The 24,729-nt window shown below is 44.8% G+C and overlaps 1 protein-coding gene across 2 annotated transcripts in view; it reads left to right on the top strand.

Moving 5' to 3' along the window:
• The window catches only part of LOC140425049 (aromatic-L-amino-acid decarboxylase-like), a 273,377-nt gene extending 249,770 nt beyond the window's left edge, over nt 1–23,607 (top strand). For both annotated transcript variants that reach the window (XM_072508855.1, XM_072508854.1), the window contains 2 exons: nt 9,355–9,456; nt 20,874–23,607. In XM_072508855.1, the coding sequence (XP_072364956.1) occupies nt 9,355–9,456; nt 20,874–21,071 (300 nt within the window). In that variant the 3' untranslated portion in view covers nt 21,072–23,607. The remainder of the gene's footprint in view (nt 1–9,354; nt 9,457–20,873) is intronic.
• Nucleotides 23,608–24,729: the final 1,122 nt, after the last annotated feature.

Here is a 24,729-nt window from a genome sequence, read left to right as displayed (position 1 = left end):
TTGCCCCACGGGCCTTAAACCTATGCCCCCTGGTAACTGACCCTTCTACCCTGAGAAAGAGTGCCTGCCCAGCCATTCTATCCATGCCCCTCATAACCTTGTCGATCTCTATCAGGTCACCCCTCAACCTCCGTCTTTCGAATGAAAACAGGCCGAGTCTATTCAGCTTCTCCACATAGCTAAAACCCTCCAGACCAGGCAACATCCTGGTAAACCTACCCTCTCCAAAGCCTTCACATTCTTCTGGTAATGTGTCGACCAGAACATATTCCAAGTGCGGTTTTACCAAGGTTCTATACAACAGGTGGATAGGTGGAGGTTATATTGCAGTTCCATTGTGTACAATTGGATTGTGATTTAGTGTCAGGTCCAGTGGTGAGTCGGAGTGGTTAAGAAACTCCCATTTAGTAGACATAGGTTTGAGGAATGACTTGACAGGAGTGAAGGTTATAGCTTCACCCAGGATTAGAGAGAGTCCGAGGGATGTACAGCAGATAGCACATGAGATGCCAATGGTAGGTATGTGGGAATTCGGAAAACTCATTGGGCATTAAATGACTCAAAGACAGAAACGTTGACAGACATTAATCACACATCAAATGACAATGGTAGTTGATGTGTTGGGTACTCTGCTACACAGACTAATCAACACGGTTGCGAATGGTACAACTCAATTTTATTACTAACATTTATTTACAGTCGTAAACTGGTTACTGAAGTTCGATCATAACCCTAGAATCTGTGGACCTATTCCTAATACTATCTTGGCGAGGCACTCAGCACATGGTGGATGTCTGAGGGGCTTGCTGTGAGCTCCGTGCCCTGAGCTGTCTCCTGCTGGAATGCCCGGGAAGTGTTGTGTTCCTGTTTTGTACTGTGTATGCTCTTGCCTGTGATTAGCTGTGGTGTTGTGTGTGTGTTGATTGGTCCGTTGATCTGTCCATCAGTATGTATGTTTGTACCATGATGTTTACCTGAATATCATGACAGTAGTGAATTTGATTCTGTTGCTACTGATCAAATTATTTCGAAGGAATGATTACACTGAGATTTTGCAAAGGTAAAACCTAGAAAAGAACCAGGGTTCTGAGGACTCCAAGACCTACGGTGACCATAAGAAATCCGAATCTAAAAGTAATAACAGTGATGGTGAGGCAGACAAGGGTTCTGAATCCAATTTTGGTTCTGATTGTGAAGCTGTTACCGAATAGACCTGTCAACAACTGATCTTGCAAAAGTGGCAAGTAACTCTTCCAAAGCCAGGAATGAAGACTGCAAATTGGAAGAAGAAAGTGACTCGGAGTTTCTAAAATTAATTTGTTACAGCCTCTTGCAGTAAGCTCATTGCCATTCACTATAAGTACAAATATTTCCCAGAGCATGCCTGCTTTGAAGGACAACATACATGATAGCACGGCATCAGTTATTCAGGATGAGGATGTAAGGACTGTGAAATGACACCAAGTGAACAGCTGATTAACCCTCACTTTTCAAGAGGCACAGTGCCTCTTTAAGGTAAAAGAAGAAAACAGCAAAGAAGATGAAATAATCAGTAATTGATTACTTTTGAAAATTAAGGGGAAGGTGGATGGATGACCTTGAAGTGATTCTGCCACTGCATCTGTTAACAAAAACCAGAAAGTTCATGGAGCCAAAAATGCGCCATTCCCTGATTCTGAAAGTAACCATGTGCAGGGAAAGATAGAATGGAAAGCTGGAAGGGTTGAAGAGTGTTTATTAATTAAAAGTGAACCCAATATTTCTCTCAGCATTGACAATACCACATGTAGTTTGGTTGTAGACGATCCTCAAACTTGAATAAACATTCATTGGACAATCAGAAAAGACTGGCTGCATTGTATGAGACAGAAAGAGAAAGGAAAGCAGAAGAAACAATTCAGGGGATCCTTTCTAATATAGACAGTCAGAAACCTAATAAAGGAAAGCGCGTTGTAGACAAGAGTTAAAACAAGGCACTGTTTGAAGAGATCAGAGAGAGTTCCAAAACCAAAGATGCAAACTTGTGAACAAAAGAAGAACAGAGAGATGATCTAATAAAGATATTGAGTTGTGGGGAAACACCAGGGCCACTCCATTAACTAATCATTATGTAGACATAAGAAGCTCTGAACCAATAAAGTCTTGACTAAAACCACAGAGACGGGCTCAGTTAGAGACTGAGATATAGGGCATGTTGGACATGTTGCAGAAATAATTGGCCTAAAAGGCCATACTCTGGCTGGTAACAGATGGTGATTGGATTATATCCCAGTGGAATGCTTTTCAGAGCCCGAAGGCGTTTTGGTTTTGATCCCGGCAGCACCAAGCAAGGCCCTGCTACTTTTGTCTCCTTCGAATCTCCCTCCAGAAAGACTACAGTGAGTGCCATCTCTCTCCAGAAAGCCTGTGGGTGCTATCTCTCTCTCTCCAGAAAGCCGTTGAGTGCCATCCCACTCCAGAAAGCCTGTTCGTGCCACCTCTCTCCAGAAAGTCTGTTAGTGCCATCTCGCTCCAGAAAGCCTGTTAGTGCCATCTCTCTCCAGAAAGCCTGTTGTAAGTGCTGTATAACTGAAGATCTGAATACAGAGGCCTGAATACAAACAACACAGTGAAAGCAACGTTTGAAGAGAATGAAGGTGTCACTCCAGGAAAGCCTGCTGTGAGTGCTGTATTCCTCAACTTGCAAAGAACCCATTACAGGCTGAAAAACAAAGACCAGAACCTGCAAGCTTGCTGTGCAGGAAGGTGTACTTATTATTTTTTACCCCTTTCTACCCCTCTGAGTTGTCTTTCTTGTGTGTGTATATGTGCATGGTGGGGGAGCAAGTTAAAGAGGGTAGTTCGGAATAGATTGATAGTCAACCAGTTGCATTTACTGCATCATTCATTATAGTTCTTGTTATAAATAAACAATAATTGTGGTTAAACTTATAAACCTGGTGACTGTAATTATTGGGCAGCCAAGAGCCAGAGACTTTGGTATTATAATAAGAATTATTGGTTAATTCAGTTGTGACTCCAGGACAAGTGGGTTTGGAATTGACCACGCACTTGCCAAGGGTGTCAAAACAAAAAGAAATATGAAAGTACAGTTATATGGTTGGTCTCTTCCACTACCATTCAGGCAGACTTCATGGAAAATTTGCAACCAGTCATTTAAGAATGCAGAGTGACATTTGAGCAACTTCCTTTCATTTTTTGCTTTCATATGGATCTGGTGCTTCGGGAGCAGTTGGCTTCTAATATCCCTAGCAGTTGATCCTTTATGTCTCCCTGCCCTCGCCCAAGAGCAAAACAGCCAGCCAACCTTTAAACACAGTTTTCCAAAGCATGTTTTTTTTCTCAAAGCCATAAGCCACCATGTGGTTTCCAGCTTCTTTAAAACTGCATAATTACCTTTTCTTGTAAAATCTTGTCTTTTCTAGGAACAGCAGAAACCCGAGTGCTTGCATTAAACCTTTGAGGGACACTACTGTCTTTTAAAAAATACAAATTCTTCCAGAATGTTCTCAGTCCTAGAAGATGAACCATCTTCCATGATTAATGCATTTATGAAACTAACCACTCTATCTAGCCCCTCATAATTTAATAAATCTCAATCAAATCTCCCATCAGCTTTCTCTATTCTGCAGGAAACAACCCCAGCTTATTCAATATTTCCCCATAGCTAAATTGCTCCATTCCTTAAAATATTCATGTATTTGCCCTCTAGACCAGGGTCTTTTAAACTCAGGGTCGAGACTCGCGGGTTGGGGGGGCTGGGGGTGCGGTTGTCAGGAGGATCGTGGTGTGATTTGTTGTGGTGTTCCCAATGGTGGGAAGAAGTCCCCAACAGCCGTGACTGGCTTTTAAGAATGCTGGCCACGGGCAGCTGTCGATTTGTTGTGGTGTTTGAGGGGGCGGGCAGCGCAAGGCTGGGCTGCCTGCTAGACCAGGTTTGCCAGCAAGGAATACTGATCAAACGAGGCCAGTCAATAGAGCTGACACATGTCAACATTGGAATCATCAATCATCACTTTGTGTCCCTACTCTCTGGAAACCAGAAATTCAGTACATTTTAGTGAGAATGGAGAAAGAGATGACTTCGATGTTTGGAGAGTTCAATGCAGTGGAAGCAGTAAGAAATATTGTGACATTGTATGTGTTTGACAAGTTATAGTTTGTAAAGTAAAAACAAGATTGTACTTTTTTCTATACTTGTTTAAATTTCTAAAGGAATGGGAATATATTTAAAACAAAGCTTGTGTGTAAATGTAAGAATGCACTTGTTCAATTGAAATTGTTTTAATATTTAGTAGTAAAGAGTCATAAACTTGGAAAATTCAAGTATTGGAAATAAAGTTTCAAAGTTTAAAAAAAAGCAGGCCGGACATGGCCAGCCTTTAAATATGAACGATCGTCTCTTTCCACCAGAGGCAATGGCAGACAGAAGGTCACGTACCCAGCACATACACTGACGCTACGCGCCCTGCACAACCATGATTTGGATGATAAATCATGGAGGAGAAATTCCTCCATTTTGTAGCTGCCAGCAAACAAGCAACAGGACTGTGCTAAGAACTGAAGATGGATTATTTTGTAATAAGGAAGAGAGGGCCAGAGACACAAACAGGCCAGGATCTCACAACTGAATCTGATGGAGAGAGCTTCACAGGAGAGTCCACGGCAGGACCAAAGCAGTGCTGCTGTGAGCTGTATCCACAGCTTCAGGGCCTCGAGTGAACAAACAATTAAGAAGAAACTGAAATCGGGAGCAGTAGAAAGATGATTTCTTGAGGTATGGCTTTAATTAAGCCAATGCAAATCAGGCTGCAAAACCCATGTGAGTTATACGCAGGGAAGTACAGGCAAATGAAAGTTCAAAACCCTAAAATCTTCAAAGGCATTTGAAGAATAAAGCATGGCGGGTTCGAGGACAAACCTCCTGCTTTTTTTCAAAGGATGCAGCAAGAACTTAAATTGTCAGCTGACTTCCTTCACAGAAATGTAACATTGAATGACGAAGCAAGCGAGATCGTCGGGACCAGGCAGGCTCACCTGCCGCATTAAAGATAAGCAATAATGGTGTGTCGCGAAGGTCAGCCGACATGGGTCGCAAACGTCAGCCAGCATGGGTCCCGAATGTCCACCGGTTGGTAAAAGAGGGTCCTGGGAAAATAAGTTTGAAAAACTCTGCTCTAGACCCTCTCTAGTGCAATCACATTCTTTCTGCGATAGGGAGCTGGATTCTCCGCCTCACTGCGCCACATTTCTGTCACAACCCGCCGGCGCGATTCTCCGTTACGCCGGCTGGTCAATGGGGTTTCCCATTGTGGGGCAACCCCACGCCCTCGGGAAACTCCCCGGCAAATCAGAGAATCCCGCTGGCAGAGAATCCCGCCCCTGGTGACCAAAAATGTATGCAGTACTCTAGGTGCAGTCTAACAAATGTTTTATACAATTCTTTCCTGTTACCATAAGGGATATATAGAATAGAATCCCAAGAGTGCAGAAGAGGGCATTCAGCCCATCGAGTCTGCAATGACCCTCCAAAAGAGCACCCTACCTAGGCCCACTAACCACTCCCTTGTGGGCAACACGGTAGCACAGTGGCTAGCCTGTAGCTTCACAGTGCCACGGTCCCAGGTTTGATTCCCCGCTGGGTCACTGTCTGTGCGGTGTCTGCATGTTCTCCCCGTGTCTGCGTGGGTTTCCTCCGGGTGCTCTGGTTTCCTCCCACAGTCCAAAGACGTGCAGTTTAGGTGGATTGGCCATGCTAAATTGCCCTTAGTGTCCAAAAGGATTAGAAGGGTTATTGGGTTACGGGGATAGGTTGGAAGTGAGGGCTTAAGTGGGTCGATGCAGACTCGATGGGCCGAATGGCCTCCTTCTACACTATAATGTTCTTTATTCTATGTTCTATCCCCGTAACCCCACCTAACCTGCACACATTTGGACACTAAGGGGAGAACATGCAAACGCCACACAGTCACACAAGGCTAGACTTGAACCCGATACCTGGTGCTGTGAGACAACAGTGCTAGCCACTGGGCCGTTGTGCCACCTGCTATGCAGTCATACACTCCAGGGTTTCGGTTTCTCTATACTACAGTTTCCTATCATTTATTGCATATTCCTTGCCTTTTTTGTCCTCCAAAATGCCTTACCTTTGCTTTTCCAGATTGTGTTCCATTTGCTTATTATCTGACCAACCCATTTATCTTCCTGCAGTCCATATTTCATTCCCAACTATCAATTGTACTCCAATTCTTCTTATTTTCTGCAAACCTCTTAATCATGTCCCATACACTTAACTCTGAAACTTTATTTCATGTGTGTGCTGGCCTGCTAGAGGTGTAGTCTTTTGGATGGGACGTTAAATTGTCTGTCCTCTTGGGGGATAAAAAAATTCCATAGCACTATTTTGAGGCAGAGCGGGTGTGTTTTCCCAGCATCCAGATAAATATTTATCTTTCTTCATTCAGCAAAACAAAAAATATTATCCGGAATTTATCAAATTGCTGTTTGTGAGAGCTTGCTAGGTACAAGTTGGCTGCTATATTTCGCATGCTGCAACAGTGACTACATTTCAAAGGTATTACATTGGCTGTCGAGCACTTTGGGATAACGAGTGGTTGAGAACAATGATACACAAATTCCATTCTTTCTTATTATTATGAACAGCAAGGTCTTGAACCTGGCAAAATGTCACTAGAAACAGAGTCCCAATGACACAAACATGTGTTACCCTTTGCTTCTGAACACTTTACAAATTTTAGATCAAAATTTCCTTTGGATCCCTGAGCCAAATGATGATTTATACTGTCGGAAGCCCTTCCAATAATATGCCCGTAGTTCAGCCAAATGTCCTGTAACTACTCAGCCTATCCTTTTCTAAACAATGGTACGTCCTTTCGACTCTATCACAATTTCTATAGCAAAGGAGGATTGGAAAACGATAGTCCTCTCTTGCATCTCTTAACAGCCCTGAATGTGTTTCTTCTGGGCATGGTGATTTATACACCTTCAAGGATGTTAAACACCTTCATGTTTCCTCTTTCACTTTGTTTATCCGATCTAATATTTCACAGTCTTTCTCTTTAAACACAATATCTGCTTCATCTCCTTCCTTACAGGCGCAAAATATTAATTAAGAAAAATGCACAGGTTTTCCGCCTCCGCATACAATTCATCTTTATGGTCTTTAATAGCCTCTACTCTTCCTTGAGTTATCCTTTCAGGTCTTCATATATTCACTAGGGCTGTATGGTAATCATGCTTATCAAAGCAATTGTTGAAAGATGCATCAGTGATAGACATATTTTTGAGGTTGAAGTCAAATAGATTATTCGTTAATTTTAATATCTAACCCAGGTCAACATTTGTAGTTTAGATACTTAGGTCTCTGCTAGTTCACTTCCATTTGGATTTGGATTTGTTTATTGTCACGTGTATCGAGGTACAGTGAAAAGTATTTTTCGACGTGCAAACATACATGAAAAGAAAATACGTAATAGGGCAACACAAGGTACACAATGTAAATACATGGACACCGGCATTGGGTGAAGCATACAGGAGAGTACTATTAATCAGATCAGTCCATAAGAGGGTCATTTAGGAGTCTGGTAACAGCGGGGAAGATACTCTTTTTGAATCTGTTCGTGCGTGTTCTCAGACTTGTATCTCCTGCCCTATGGAAGAAGTTGGAAGAATACATTCTGTACCTTTGTTTATTCATCAGTACTTCCTCCATGTAGAGTTTCATCTGAAGTATTAGAGATAGATTCATCAGTAGAGAGAGTTGATCGATTGTTCGCAAATTGGCATGAAGCCATGAGAATGTATATGATATTATCTGGCAATGTTACTGACCATTATTCCTCTATTATTCCTTTCTCGCAACTTCTCCTGACCCAATTCAAGCATCCGCCCTCCATCTGGTTCTACACTGTCACTTAGCCAACATGTTTTTTAAGTGTTATCATTTATCGTCGATGAATTGATACCTCTGTGCCATTCTTTCTGAGGTTCAATTGCACCAGACGCCCATCTTAAATTGATGGAGCTAGTTTTCATCCAGTGTGGGATAATTCAAAATATTAAGAACGGGTGCTAATTTCTGTCTTGTGCTTTCTTTCTTTTTCCTACTCAGTCAGACAAATTTCATAATTCTGAAATCACCTGTGCCACTACTCTCTCCAAACTCACCTTAGTCCTGTTCCCCTGATCATGTTCCCACCAGATACATGATCAACCAAGTTACTTTCCTGACCCCATGTAAACGGACATTGGAAATGGCATCTTCTCCCTCGAACAGTATTCATGTCCCACCCTCTGCTGTAATCACCCATCTTCATAAAACCCCACACCCAACACCCTTATTATCACTAACTATTGTGCCATCTTCAACTTCCTTTTCCTCAACCAAATTAGCAAGTTGGAGCCCCCTAGGTCTGTATCACTTTTTCTTACAAATCTTCTTGAATATCTTGGGCTGGATTCTCCACCGGCGGGATGCTCCGTTTTGCCAGCGCCCGGGGGTTTCTGATGACATGGGGCTGCCCCACAATGGGAAACCCCATTGACCAGCCGGTGTAACGGAGCATCCTGCCGGCGGGTTGAACCTGAAATGTGGCACGGCAGGGCGGAGAATCCAGCCCTCTTGTGAGTTCTGTCCATCCAATAACACTTAACCAAGCTTCACCAAAGTCACTCACAAACGATATTGTCTGTGACTATGATGCAGATTTCAACACACCTACTCCATTGTTCAGCTTGACTTGATGCCCCTCCTTGGTTCCACTCTTACTTGTCCAGGGGAGGTGGTGACATAATGGTATTGTTGCTGGACTAGTAATCCAGAGGCCCTGATAATGGGGTTCAAATCCCACCATTCGGTGGGATTGGGTGGATGCGAAACACCTGCATCAGCTGCCTCCTACTGTCTTCAGGTGCCCTACTCTTAAGGTCCACTGGCTGCTGGACCTCCCTCCTTCCTGGCCCCTCTCCCACACACAAATCACCCACTTTCCACCCGCCTTTCCTCAACCTGGTAGAAATGTTGCCAAGCTTTATGGGTCTCAAAACCCTTTTCTGTGCTGTCAGTCCCAAGAATCAATGCACATACAGTATTACGCAAGAAGGAAGTTAACTAATAATGTCATAAAATTCTCTCATTGATTTTGATTGTTGTGCCTGTCCTGTAGTTTGTCTTATTTAGAAATATTTTCATGTTTAAATTACATAAGCAGTGACGATGTTCCAAGACTATTTGCCCAATTTTATTCATTTTGTGGCAGCATCATTTATTTTTGCCGAGAAAAGATGTGTCAAAAAGTGGGATTTGAGCATCCATTTATGTTGTGTTTGCTGCAGCACGTGTGTCTAGCACACGAGTTTGAGAGTTTGGTACGTCAAGATGGACGATTTGAAATTGAAAATGATGTCATATTGGGACTGGTGTGCTTCAGAATGAAGGTATGTAAAAATACTGTTAATATTAATATACTGTTAATATTTAATCACCTGCTAATGCTCGCATTCCAAGCATTGTTTGGCATCTTTGAATTTGTCTATATATGTGTTTCTGGAACAGACCTCTTCATTCACCTGAGGAAGGAGCAGCGCTCCGAAAGCTAGTGACATCTTCTTTCTTGGTTAAGAAAATACAAAATATTAAATTCATACCTCAGCTATGCCCCTGCCTCCATGCATAAATCCCTATTTATTAATTTGATTGGGCTCCCCTCCTCCTTTTACCATCCATTTACTATTTATGTACCTAACGGTGACATTGGGATTCACTTTTATGTTAGCTCTCTTTGCTTCTCTTATTTGCTTTTTCACTTCTGAACATTCTATATTCAGCCTGGTTCTCTGTTGTATTCTCCGTCCAACAGTTGTCTTAAGCACACCTTTTCTTCTTCATCTTAAACTCTATGGGTGCAATCTACTGGCTGAATCTCACTGGATCGGGACGCGATATGGCCAGTAGATCCCAGGAAAGGCTATCCCAGAATTCCCGATAGCCGTTACGCCTCGCGCAATTTAACCAGATCGCTCGAGACGTTGCGATCAGTCTTGTATGCGAAGTGAGTCTAAGAACACGCTTAGCCACACTGATACCGGATCTAACAGTCGGTGCTGTTCAGTACTCTCTGGGATGGTGGAGGGTGTTAGAGACAGCTGTGACAGAAAGTCGGCGTGTTCCCTGGACTCGAGCTCCAAGGTGTGACGGGATGCGGATCGAGGACTCCCATCTGTTATGGGCCAGGGTTTAGAGAACCCCAAAATGTATCATGGAGTTCACCTGACCCACAACTTTTAATAGATTGTGGTATGGGGAGCACACGGCCCAATCTACAGGTGTGGTACAGCAGAAATGGAAAAGTATTTTTTTAAAGCAAAACAATGTTTATTCTATGAACTCAAGTTAACCTTTTTAAAACATACAGTGACCATCTTAGCAACCATTAATTCAAATACAACCCCCAAAGAATACAACACTAAGTGATCCTTTAAGCTTTCCTTTTAACATCCATACGACTTAAAAACAAAAACTTTAACAGAAGCACATCAGGTTAAAGTCACTACTGAAAACATCTATAATTCTGAATTCACCAAATGATCAACAGATAGTCTTTTGAAGGCAGAGAGAACAACAGTACACCTGCATGGTCTGGCTTCAGCTCCAACACTGAAAACGAAACTAAAACACACCCTGCAGCAAACAGCCTAAAACAAAAGTAAAAAGCTGACAGACAGCCCAGCTCCACCCACACTCTGACATCACGAATAAACACCCATTTCTTAAACGTACATTTCTTAAACACCCATTTCTTAAAGGTACTCTCACATGACACTTTCCCCCCACAAGAAAAAAACCCCCATCAACTTCAAGATGGTTTCATTTTTCACCTTTTCACCATTCTTTAAGAAATGCACACAGTAAATATACTTTTTCATTTCAAACAACAACACACGCAAACAGATATAATAATATAGTCCATTTTTGTTCTTCTTCCTTGAACTGAAATCCTTCTCGACTGACAGTCTCTTTGAACAAGAAGGTCTCTGCACGATCCGTCCATTTCTTTACGCCTCGGCATTTCTCTTTAAAGTCAGATACTTCAGTTCAATCTGTTCGCAGAGTCCCTTGCAATTCTCCAACACATGAGCATTGATTATCACAGCTTTCAGGCAGTGAAATGCCTGTTGAAACTCTGCTGTCCGCTGAAATTTTTGATGTTTCTTCAGCAAGTCCATTAGTGGAGCAATCACGCTACAAAACTTTTGCACAAATGTTCGATCAAATCCACTCATACCAACAAATTGCAAGATTTCCCGTCATGTTGAGAGTATCGGAAACTCCCCAACAAGTTTTGTTTTCACATCCCGTGGGATCATTCGACCCTGTCCAATTGTACGGCCAAGGAAAGTGACTTGGGCTTTTCGAAATTCACTAAAGGTTTATCACCAAACCCGCCTCCTGAAGTCGATCGAATAACTCCAACAGATGTTTTAAATGTTATTTCTATGACTGGCTGAAAATTACCAGATCGTCAATGTGTACCGCACAATTGGGTAATCCTGAAACGGCTTTGTTAGTTAACTGTTGAAATGTGGCTGGGGCGTTTTTCATGCCAAATGGCATAACTTTGAATTGGTACATACCATCTGGAGTCAGAAAAGCTGAAATCCCCTTCGCCCTTTCCGATGAAGCTACCTTTAAGTAAATCCAGTTTGGAAATAAAAGCTGATTGTCCCACTTTCTCAGTGAAATCCTCCAAACGTGGGATAGGTTAAGAGTCCGTTCTTGTAACTGCATTAACCTTTCTATAGTCCACACACAACCGTTGGGTACCGTCTGGTTTTGGTACCATCACTGTGGGTAAGCTCCATTGGCTTCAACCCACTTCAATTATGCCATTTTTAAGCATACTCTCAATCTCTTTGTTAACCTGTGCCAATTTTAAAGGGTTAAGTCTATATGGAGGCTGTTCAATTGGACAGCCATTTTAGTACTTCCCAATTTATCTCTACACACTTGCCCACGTGATATCAATAACTCTTTCAGGTCAGTCCGTTTTTCTTCTGGAAGGTAACTCAACAATTTTTAAGAACATCCTCATTTTCCAATTTAATTTGAGGAATGTCAAATTCACAGTCATCTGGATTTGGTTAGTCACTTTGAGTTAGAATCATTAAAACCTCCTTTTTCTCTCCTTCCCTTTCAAAGTACCTTCTAAGCATATTCACATGGCACACTCGGTGAGTCTTCCTTCTATCTGGTGTTTTTACCACATAATTCACCTCACTTAATTTCCTTTCAATCTGGTAAGGTCCACAAAACCTAGCCTTCAAAGGTTCACCTACCACTGGTAACAACACTAAAACTTTATCTCCACAGGCAAAACTACGAACTTTGGATTTCTTGTCCACTACCCGTTTCATCACATTTTGTGCAACTTTTAAATGTTGTCCAGCCAATTCACCTGCTCTATTTAATCGTTCCCTAAAATTTGACACGTAATCCAATAATGTAAGTTCTGATTTCTCACTCACCAATTTTTCCTCAATCAATTTAAGTGGTCCTCTTACATCATGACCAAAAATTAGTTCAAAAGGACTGAATTAGGTTGATTCATTAGGTGCATCGCTAATTGCAAACAGTACGAATGGGATTCCTTTATCCCAATCCTCTGGATAATCTTGATAATAAGCCCTCAACATTGTCTTTAATGTCTGATGCCACCTTTCTAACGCTCCCTGCGATTCTGGATGGTACACAGTTGATTTAAATTGTTTTATTCCTAAGCTATCCATAACTTCTTTGAATAGCCTCGAGGTAAAATTTGATCCTTGATCCGATTGTATTTCTGTGGGTAGTCCATATCTAGTAAAGAATTTAAGTAACTCCTCCACAATCTTTATAGCTGTAATATTACGTACTGGAATGGCCTCTGGAAACCTAGTAGACACATCCATTATAGTCAAAAGATAATGATTCCCACTTTTTGTTTTAGGAAGCGGTCCTACGCAATCAATTAGGATCCTTGTAAATGCTGGAATGGGTACTAAGGGCACTGGTTTTATCACTGCTTGAGGTTTCCCTATCACTTGACATGTGTAACATGATTGACAAAATTGAACTACATCTTTATGTAGCCCAGGCCAATAAAAATGTTTCTGTATTTTAGCTTGAGTTTCCCTTATTCCCAAATGACCTCCCACTGGTACCTCATGTGCAACTCGCAACACCTCCTTTCTATACCCGACCGGCAATACTACTTGATGAACGTCTGCCCACTTTTCATCCGCCTGCATATGCAAAGGTCTCCGTTTTCTCATCAAGACATCACTTCTACGGTAATAACACTCTGGTATACACTCAGATTCCTCTTCCAGATATGCCGTCTGATCAGTTTTATTTCTATATCTTTTCGTTGTAACTCCGCCAATTTTCCTGAACTAAAAATATCCACCTCATCCTCCACCTGTTCTTGTTCTTTTTCAACCATCTGATCAAAAATCGTTTCTGACAATTGCACTTCAACTTCATCTTCACTTTTTGATTTCTCCTCTTGTCTTAACCTGTGACTTTGTGACCTTGTTACTACACAATCCGGAAAAATCCCAGGATATTCGTCCTCCAACACTCCAGTTGTCTGATTTTCCACTGGCTTATCAACCACAGTAGGCATCACTCCCACCTGCGATCCAGCTATATCATTACCCAAGATAAGCTGTATTCCTGGACAAGATAGTTTCTCTATTGCTCCTACTACCACTTTGCCACTCTTCACTGGACTTTCCAACCTTACCTTATATAATTGAACACTACTCCTCTCACCCTGAATTCCACACATTACCACCTTTTCTGGCAACATTCTTCCCAAACTACATAACTCCTCATCTCTTACCATTAAAGATTGACTAGCTCCCGTATCTCTTAAAATTGTGACTTCTTTACCTGCTCCTCCTGATACACATGAGTAAACTTTACCCTCTCAAGTAAATTCTTTAAAGACATCTGGCACCTTCTTATCAATCACCTCTTGATCAGGCTGTACAATCTTTTGCACCTCCTTCGCTTCACTTGGGCTTTCCATTACCACTTTAACAAACCCCACTGTCTTATCCTGTTTTACCACATCAGCCTTCCCAGTGCTTTTCTTCAACCACCAACACTGTGACTTTACATGGCCTAGTTTATTACAGTGAAGACATTTGAAATTTTTCATTTCTTTTCCACCCTCCTACATTTTTTTTAAAATCGGAGGTACACTCTCCTTATTATCTCCCATCTGATCACCTTTACCTTTACCACTTGAGTATTTCTGATGTCCCCAGTTTCTATCCCTCACAGGCTGAAACTGATGTTGGAAACCAAGCTTTGATTTATGAACTAGTTCAAAATCATCTGCCATTTCTGCTGCTAATCTTGCAGTTTTAACCCTCTGCTCTTCCACATGAGTTCTCACTACATCAAGAATTGAATTTTTAAACTCCTCCAAAAGTATAATTTCTCTGAGAGCTTCATACGTTTGGTCTATTTTCAAAGCCCTTATCCACCTATCAAAATTACTCTGTTTGAGCCTTTCAAACTCCATGTATGTTTGACCAAATTCTTTCTTTAAATTTCGAAACCTTTGTCTGTGAGCTTCAGGCACTAGTTCATATGCACCTAAGCAGGATTTTTTCACCTCCTCATATGACCCTGATACTTCCTCCGGTAGTGACGCAAACACTTCACTCGCCCTACCTACCAGCTTTGTTTGAATCAGTAATACCCACCTGGTCCTGTGGCCATTTCATTTGTTTAGCTACCTTCTCAAATGAAATGAAAAAGGCTTTCACCTCCTTCTCATCAAACCTTGGCAATGCTTGGACAGATTTAAATAGATCCCCACCAAGCCTTCGACTGTGACGCACTTTCTAACTATCCTCATCACTATCCTCCAACTGTATGTTTCCCTTTACGTCTGCCAATTTTAACTGACTGTTATGTTTCATAGCCATTTTCTGAAGTTCAAACTTTCTCTCTTTTTCCCTTTCCTCTCTATCTCTTTCTTTTTGTTCTCCTGGGGCTATTCTTTCTTTGTTTCTTTCTTCTCTCTCCTTTTCGTTTCCCCGATCTGTATCTCCCTTTCTCTTTCTTTTTCTCTCATTGCATATTCAAGCTGCTTTAATTCTTTTTCATGTTCAAGTTGCTTAATCTGCAACTGGATCGTTGCCATTTCTAATGAGTCAGACTGTATCTGAGGCAATGTGTTATGGGCCAGGGTTTAGAGAACCCCAAAGTGTATCGTGGAGTTCACTTGACCCACAACTTTTAATAGATTGTAGTATGGGGAGCACACGGCCCACTGTACAGGTGTGGTACAGCAGAAATGGAAAAGTATTTTTGTAAAGCAATGCAATGTTTATTCTCTGAATTCAAGTTAATCTTTTTAAAACATACAGTGAACATCTTAGCAACCATTAATTAAAATACAACCCCCAAAGACTATAACACTAAGTAATCCTTTTGACATCCATACGTCTTAAAAACAAAACCTTTAACAGAAGCACATCAGGTTAAAGTCACTACTGAAAACATTTATAATTCTGAATTCACCAAATGATCATAAGACAGTCTTTTGATGACAGAGAGAACAGCAGTACACCTGCTCTGTCTGGCTTCAGCTCCAACACTGAAAACTAAACTAAAACGCAGCAAACAGCCTAAAACAAAAGTAAAAAGGTGACAGACAGCCCAGCTCCACCCACACTCTGACATCACTAATAAACACCCATTTCTTAAAGGTACATTTGGTGAGAGTGGGGTTTGGGGAGGTGTGGGGAGGAGGTTGGTGGCGGTGTGGGGTGAGGGGGGGGGTGATGGTGGAGATGGGGTGTGGGGGTGAAAAGGAGGTGTGGGAATGGAGAGGAGGTGTGGGGGTGGTGGTGAATGTGGGGGTGGCGTGTGGGGGCATGGTGTGTGTGTGTGTGGTGTGTGTGTGTAGGGGTGGTGCTGAATGTGGGGGTGGTATGTGTGTGTGTGGGGATGGCGTGCGTGTGGGGATGGAGTGTGTGTGGGGTGTGTGTGGGGGTGGTGTGTGTGTGTGTGGGGATGGTGTGCGTGTGGGGATGGAGTGTGTGTGGGGGTGGGGTTTGTGTGGGGGTGGTGTGTGTGTGTGGGGGTGATGTGTGGGGGTGGGGGTGGTGTGTGTGTGTGTGGGGATGGATGGCGGTGACACATTCGTCATGGGGAACAGCAACTCAGGGGGGTCTCACTTCCTCGTCTAATGCCGACCTCTGCCTCGGCAACTGCCCTTTCTCCGGGCCCACCAACCACATCCAGTGGCCTCTGTTCCACTGTGTTGAGGGGCCCCAGATCTGGCGGTCCCCTCCAATCTTCTCCCTTTCATGGCGATGATGAGCGGCCTGCTCCTGGGGGTGCAGGTGTGGGGGAACAGAAAATGCACATTGTTAGATAGTTGGACGCATGCAGCTCAGGGGGTGGGTAGCTGGTAGCTTCAGTGGGCAGGGCACCTGACCGTGGCGGCCAGTATGGGGGCCGCATGTGGTGCAGGGTGGGACTTTGGCCATGCTCCGGGTGGTGGGGGAGGGGGATGCGGTTAGGGGTGTGTGGGATGGGGTTTGGTGCTATGGGCACCATGCTGTCTACTCGCCCTGGGCGCCCTGAGGTCGTGCAGTTTTTTGTGGCACTGCAGGCCGGTCCTAGCGTCATTGACCACGGTGACCTTTGTCACCTGCATCCAGGCATGCGAACGGCAGTGACTGGCAGCCTCCATCCCACCCCGGGGTACAGGGTCTACTGCCTCTCCTCCATGGCGTCTAGCAGGGTCTCCAGTTCTGCGTCCATCGCTCTCCTCGCTGCCATCTTGTTGACTGGGAAGGTATGTGTGGGGAGTGGAGTGTGTTTATGCGGCTGCAGCTTGTCAGCCTCCCGAGTGTCATCCTGATCCCGGCGAATCCGGCACTGCTCATTGGAATCGATCGTGTTCCACGTGACGCAGTGCTAACCTATTAGCGGTTGATGAATTGCTCAGGGAACGGTGACAATTTTCCAGCCGTAGACCACCGATTCAGTTCCGGGTTCAACCGGATGGGCGGGATACTCAATCCCTGCACCAAATTCTGGTACGGCACGCTGTCGGGATGTTCCGTTTCGGCGGCTGCTCAATGGGGTTTCCCATTGTGGGGCAGCCCCACACCTTTGGGAAACTCCCGGGCAGCCGGCAAAACGGAGAATCCCGACGACGGAGAATTCAGCCCTTAGTCTCTGACGAGACTCCCATCGCTCATCTTTGAAAGCAGCCCATTGTTCAGCTTCTGTTTCTCCTTTGACTCCAAAATATTCAGGTCACATCCATTCTTACCCCATTGAAGTTGACCTTCCCCCAGTTAGTTATTCTTACTCTGGTTCGGTCTTTGTCCTTTTCCATAGCCAACCTAAACACTGGGCGGGATTCTCTGGTCGCCGACGCCGAAATCGCGTTCAGCGATCTGCCACGAAATCAATGTTTCCGACGAAATGGGGGCAGCGCCGCTTTCGTGATGCTCCACCCCCTCCAAAGCGGCATACTTGAGTATTCCGTATCGAGGCCCTCCCCCCGATGCTTCGCCCCCCGACCGGCCGAGTTCCCGATGGCGTGGGTCTCTCATGCTATTACTTGTCGGGAACTCGGCGTGGCGGCTGCAGACTCAGTCCTGCGGCGCCGCAGTCGAGGGAGAGCCGATCCGCGGGCAGGGGGACTTTGGCATGGGCTTGGGGGTGGTCCGGGGGTCGCGTGCCAGCTAAAGGTGGTCACTATTTTGCACGCCTGCTCCATGTTGCACGGCACGGCCGCTGCAGGCCACCGCCGTGCACATGCGCAGCCACGGACCTTGCAATTCTCCGGCCGTATCGGCAGAGCCAGGTGCTCTACACTGCCTGCCTACCAGCTCCCCACCAAATGGAGGATCGGTGACCATTTTGCGCCGATCAGTCGTAAAACGCCACGCCACCGTTCCCACGCCGGTGTCAAGACATAGCCTGAAAATCGTAGAATCCGGCCCCTTATCTTACAAGATCACTATCCACTAAAAGTTCACTGACTGACACTTGACCCACCTTTTTCCCCCAAGAACCAGCAGTGCCTGCTTTCTCGTTGGTCTGGAAACATAGGGCGGGATTCTCCCTTGGTTCGGCACCTCCCCGCAGGCAGCGGCATTCTCCGTCCTGCCAGCCGGCCAATGTGGGTGCACTGCCGGCGTAACGGAGATTCCCACCAGCGAAGTATCAAGCCCATAATGCTTTAGAACATTTTCCTGAACACACTCTAGGAACTCTTGCTCCATTCAGCCTTTTACATGACTGGCATCCCTTTATATATTCAGATATATATATTAAAGTCTCCCGTTATAACAATACTATAATTTTGCACATTTCTATTTTAGGAGTACCTCATTATTTTTTCCAATTAAGGGGCAATTTAGCGTGGCCAATCCACCTAACCTGCACATCTTTGGGTTGTCGGGGCAAGACCCACGCAGACATAAGGAGAATGTGCAAACTCCACACAAACAGTGACCCAGGGCCAGATTCGAACCCGGGTCTTCAGTACCATAGTCGGCAGTGCTAACCACTGGGCCACCGTGCCACCCACTTTTCTTTCATTTCCTTCCAGTTTTATTCTTCTAAATCTTTCCAACTCATTGATGGCCCAGGCGATACCGAGCAATAAAATTGCACCTTTTTTGTTCCTTAGCTCCAGCCAAAGCAATTCTCTATTTCACCCCACTGAGATATCCTCCCATTCCAGAACTGCAATGCTGTCCTTAATCAATCCTGCCAGCCCTCCTCATCATCTTCCTTTCTTATCTTTTCTCATCATCTTCCTTTCTTATCTTTTCTGAACACTTTGTATCCAGGAATAAATATATATATTTTTTAAATTTCCAATCAAGGGGCTATTTAGTGTGGCTTCCACCTACCCTGCACACCTTTAGATTGTGGGGGTGAGACCCACACAGACACGGGGAGTGTGTGCAAACTTCAGACGGACAGTGACCCGGGGCTGGGATGAAACCCGGGTCCTCGGTGCTGTGAGGCAGCAGTACTAACCACTGTGCCATTGTGCAGCCCTGTACCCAGTGATATTTAATACTCAGTGCTACTCTTGGTTATAGTTACATCATACACCCACATGGCAATCTGTGCCTGTAACTCCCCAATCTTATTAACCACGTTCTGTGCATTCACGTACATGCATGTCCCATGGCTGCTTTCTCAGGCTTCATTACTTTCTCCCTTTCTTTGAAGCAACATAATAACTTCTGCTCCAGCGTTATCTACCTCTCCCAGTATTGAGCACATTTGTATTTCTCAGATTCCCACATCCCGTCAAGTTAGTTTAAACCCTTGACAATTGCATTAGCAAGGAACTGTCCTGCTGCATTTGGGTGCAACCTGTCAAGCCTGTAGAGGTCCCATTTCCGCAGAGCTGGTCTTCGTATCTCAAGAATCTAAAGCCCTCGAACTTGCACCATCGTTCCAGCCACACACTCATCAGCTTTGTCCTCCTACTTCTATACTCACTTACGCGTGGTACTGGGAGTAATCTGGATAGCATTACTTTTGAGGTCCTATGTCCAAATTTGCTACCTAGCTCCCTAAATTCTGACTGTAACACCAAATCCTTCTTTCTGCCTGTGCACCAAAATGGATCACGACTCTTTCCTCCCTCAGGGTGTTCTGCAGCCGTTCAGTGACATCTTTGACCTGGCATCAGAGAGGTAACACAACATCCGGGATTCATGTCTGCAGAAGCACCAATATAGTTCCTTAACGATTGAATCTCCTATCATAGAATTTTGAATCATAGAATTTACAGTGCAGAAGGAGGCCATTCGGCCCATCGAGTCTGCACCGGCTCTTGGAAAGAGCACCCTACCCAAGGTCAACACCTCCACCCTATCCCCATAACCCAGTAACCCCACCCAACACTAAGGGCAATTTAGGACACTAAGGGCAATTTATCATGGCCAATCCACCTAACCTGCACATCTTTGGACTGTGGGAGGAAACCGGAGCACCCGGAGGAAACCCACGCACACACGGGGAGGATGTGCAGACTCCGCAAAGACAGTGACCCAAGCCGGAATCGAACGTGGGACCCTGGAGCTGTGAAGCAATTGTGCTATCCACAATGCTACCGTGCTGCCCTATCGATGTTACATTTCCACACTTCCTTGTCCCCCTCTGTACAGCTGAGACACCTATAGTGTTATAGACCTGGCTCTGGCTGCACTCCCCAAATGAATACTGGTTTGAGTGAGATGCACTTAGGGGACTCCTGCACTTCCTGCCTGTTTCTTCAGTCGAGAACTGATGATCACCCATTCGCACACAATTTCCATACTCTTAAGCTGCAGGATAACCACGTCTATACAGGTGCTATGCATGAAAGTCTCGACCTCCCAGACACACCGCAGTGAGGAAAGCTGCTGCTAAGGTTCTGAAAAGGAGCTCAAGCTGTAAATTTAAAATTATTGGCAAAATATCTGCAGCGCAATGAGGAGAAATGTTTTCACTCAGTTGACAGGATCTGGAATGCTTGACCTGAATAGTGGAAATCGAATCAATGAATAATTTTAAAAGGGAGTTGGTTAAGTACTTGAGGATGAAGAATTTATAGGGTTAAGGACAAAATACAAGGGTGTGGAACGAAGCATGTCTGCTTTCTCAAAGAGCCAGCATAGGTACGACATGTTGAATACCCTCCTTTTGTGCTGTCGGTTTTATGATTCCACATTGGAAAGTTTGCAGTTTATTAAAATTTGCATGGTTATAAAAAAGTAAAAACATCCTTCAAGATCTTTCTGGTGTACTTCATTTTGTTTAGGGTTCAAACGAGCTAAATGAAGATCTCATTCAAAGAATAAACAAAATGGGAAAGATTCACATTGTGCCATGCCGACTTCGTGACAAGTTTGTCCTCAGGTTTGCTTTATGTGCAGAGACAGTTGAAAGTAAACATGTTCAATATGCTTGGCAGAACATAAAGGAGATCGCGACTGACCTTGAAAAAGATCATCAATAATATCCTACTTCGGAAAAGAATTCCAGCGTCATTTTTACATATATTTGTGCTAAATAACTGCATTTTAATTTTATTTTTGTCAAGACCTCATTTTGATGCTAATCTGGATGATCAGAGAATAATGTAAACCAATCATTCCCATGCACTAAATCAAATAAATTCATAAAAGGCTTGTGTGTATTTTGCACTGTAGATTTTATTTTGATTCCTCGTGTGTTCAACAAATAACGCTGTGTATTGAAAAATTTAATGATTGCTATTCATGTTTGGCTCTTACTCCATTGTTGTACTCTATTTTTTTGTCGGAGCTGTTGTAATTCAGTCGCTGCTTACATCCTCAAGAACATTTACATTACAACATCTAGTTTGGTTGACTGATGGCACATCCGGGATAATAAAGAGTTACTGGATCAATCCCATCCTGGTTTAGCAGTGGGCTAAACAGCTGGCTTGTAATGCAGTACAAGGCCAGCAGCGCGGGTTCAATTCCTGCACTGGCCTCCCCGAACAGGCTCCGGAATGTGGTGAATAGGGGCTTTTCGCAGTAGGGTCTTTCCACAGTAACTTCATTGAAACCTACTTGTGACAATAAGCGATTGTTATTATTTTTTTTTAATTCTCCTTTTTCACATTTTCTCCCACATTTACACCCATCAACAATAAACAATAATCAGCAAGATATGTCAATCCCCATAATAACAACGATCCCATCCGCCCACCAACCCCCAAACCTCAACCCGCATGTTTATATAAACAAATGACAAAAAGGAATCAGGGATTACCCGTAGTCACCCTTAATCTACACAGCTCCCCCCCCACCCCACCACCCCCCCCCCCCAACCAACGCCATCCAGCCTCCGAGAGAGTACCGTACATGATACCCCAGAGTTGTACCACCCCCCCCCCCCCCCCAAAGTCTCCAGCTCCTCCCGTCCACTGCCTCTTGTAAAACTCCTCCTCCCAACCTCAGTTCCCTCCCCCCAACTTTCCACCCCGGCTAGACCACTCGGACCCTGTTCTGCCAGGCTTCGATGGCCGCAGCCCCTCCCCCACACCTCACTCCCGCTCACTGGCTGGCTTAAACCGGCCAGCGTGGAGGCCCCCGCCCGGGTCCCTTTCCCGGCCCTAGGAAAGCCCAAAGATCCCCTTTTAGCACACAAAGCCCGCATATCCACCTACACCCCAAAGAGCCCTCACTTCAAGTGAAAGTCCCGTCCCTTCCCTTGTCCAAATATATACCACATTGGCTCCTTTAGTCTCTACACCCGCGCGCAGTGATACAAAAAATAAGAAAATACAGTCATGAGGTTACATCGGCACATGACCATTCCTCAATTTGTCAGTTCGGCCACAGTCTTTCTGCCTTCGCAAACTCCTCCGCTGCTTCCGCCGTTCCAAAATAAAAGTCCTTGAGCTTATAAGTCACCCTCAGCTTCGCTGGATATACAATGCCGCACTGCACCTTGCTAATGTACAGTGCCCTCTTCACCCGGTTGAAGGCAGCCAGCCTCCTCGCCAGCTCCACCGTAAAGTCCTGGTATACACGTATACCAGCTCCAGCCCACTGCACCACCCGCTTCTGTTTGGCCCAGCTCAGGACCTTCTCCTTCACACTGTACCTACGGAAGCACAGAGTCACTGCCCTTGACGGCTCACTCGCCTTTGGTACAGGCCTCCACGACCGATGAGCCCGATCCAGTTCATATCGGGAGGGATCCTCCCCCTCCCCCAATAGTTTTGCCAGCATCGCGGCAAAATACTCAGTCGGCTTCGGTCCTTCAACTCCTTCGGGCAGTCCCACGATCCTCAAATTCTGTCGCCTGGATCTGTTTTCCAGATCTTCCATTTTTCCTCGCAGATCCTTGTTAGTGTCCATCACCTTCCGCATCTCCTTCCCCATCGAGGCAAGTTGATCACCGTGCTGCAATAACGTCTCCTCCACTTCCTTCAGCGCCTCCCCTTGCTCTCGCACCTCCGCCACTGCGCTCGCCATCGCCGTCATCACAGGGGAAACCGCTTCCTCCACCAGCGCACTGAAAACCTCCCTCATCTCCTTCCTCACCGTCTCCATGCATTTCGCAATCTGCGCCAACTGCTTTTCGAATTCCGCAGCCATCACCTTAGTTATTTCTTCAGCCGTAAGCAGTGAGGCCTCCCCTGGTGCTCCAGCCTCCATTTTCTTTGTTGACCCCCGCAGTGACCTTTCCACTCCCCAATGGACATTCGGCCGCTTTTTTCCCGGCCGTTCTTTTGGCGTTTTTGACATCCTTCTTCTCTGTGCGCTGTCTCCCGACTTTTACTGCCGTCGCTGGCCCTAGGACCGGGCGTTACTCCCAGTCAATGCCGTTCCCGAACGGGAGCCCTCCAACACGCGGCTCATTATTATTATTTTTAAGCAGTCAAAAAACATTCTTTTTAAATAGCAATCCAAAATTATTTAATCCCTGCTCAAGCAAATAATTAACAGTAATACATTTCCAGTAGCTTTTGGCTTATGTATTGTGAGAAATAAATGGTTTGCAAATTCTAAACTGAACTATACTTTCTTGTTTATTTTTATTCTGACCACTTGTGAAGTGTTAAGTTAGATTCTCAGAGTCAGGAGAGAGGCTACTCTTTAACTTCAGGTCAAAGATTTTTCTTTTGTAAAGCTTTGATTCATACACTTGAAACATTTATTGGAGTATCTTGGAATTTGAATTTGAATCTTAATTATTTCAGGTTATATTTATTAATTACACAGCATGTTTATGTATGAATAAGTTGATTTCTGCCTCAAGCTACCTGGACAGAGAAAGCTAAAGAAAACTTGAAAAGATTTAGGATGTGGCAGGACTTTTGCCAGTGCAGCTGCTTTTGCTGGAAAACATAGTGGTGTGATCAGTTGTTTTTTCCAGACTGGAAGAAAATGTGCAGTGGTGTCTCCCAAGGGTTAATGTGGGGATCACTGCTCCTTTTGATACGTATGAATGAATTGCATTTGGATATTCTGGGCATAATTTAAAATTTGCTAATGACTTGAAATTCAAAATTTGTACTGAGTAATTAGAAAGATAGTAATAGGCGATGATCCGCAAGTGGGTGATGGAGGGAGAGGGGGCGGCACGGAAGAGGATGGAGATGGCGTCCTGTATAGGAACGAGCCTGGGGGCGTTGGTGACGGCACCGCTGCCGCTCTCGCCGACAAGGTACACCACGAGCCCGGTCGTGGCGGCAACGCTAAGGATCTGGGGCCAGTGGAGACGGCACAGGGGTGCAATGGGAGCCTCGGTGTGGTCCCCGATCAGGGGTAACCGCCGGTTTGTCCCGGGGAGGATGGATGGGGGGTTCCAGAGCTGGCATCGGACGGGGATTAGGAGAATGGGGGACCTGTTCATTGACGGGACGTTTGCGAGCCTAGGGGCACTGGAGGAGAAGTTTGAGATACCCCCGGGAAATGCTTTTAGATATATGCAGGTGAGGGCGTTTGTGAGGCGACAGGTGAGTGAATTCCCGTTGCTCCCGGCACAAGAAATTCAAGACAGGGTGATCTCGGGTGTAGGGTCGGGGAGGGCAAGGTGTCGGCAATATACCAGGAGATGAAAGAAGAGGGGGAAGCGCTGGTAGAGGAGCTGAAGGTAAATGGGAGGAGGAGCTGGGGGGAGGAGATTGAGGAAGG

Source organism: Scyliorhinus torazame, chromosome 6 (assembly GCF_047496885.1).
Source record: "Scyliorhinus torazame isolate Kashiwa2021f chromosome 6, sScyTor2.1, whole genome shotgun sequence".
Classification (NCBI taxonomy): domain Eukaryota; kingdom Metazoa; phylum Chordata; class Chondrichthyes; order Carcharhiniformes; family Scyliorhinidae; genus Scyliorhinus; species Scyliorhinus torazame.
The sequence above is the reverse complement of the archived record's forward strand: the minus strand, read 5'-3'. Positions and strand labels throughout refer to the sequence as shown.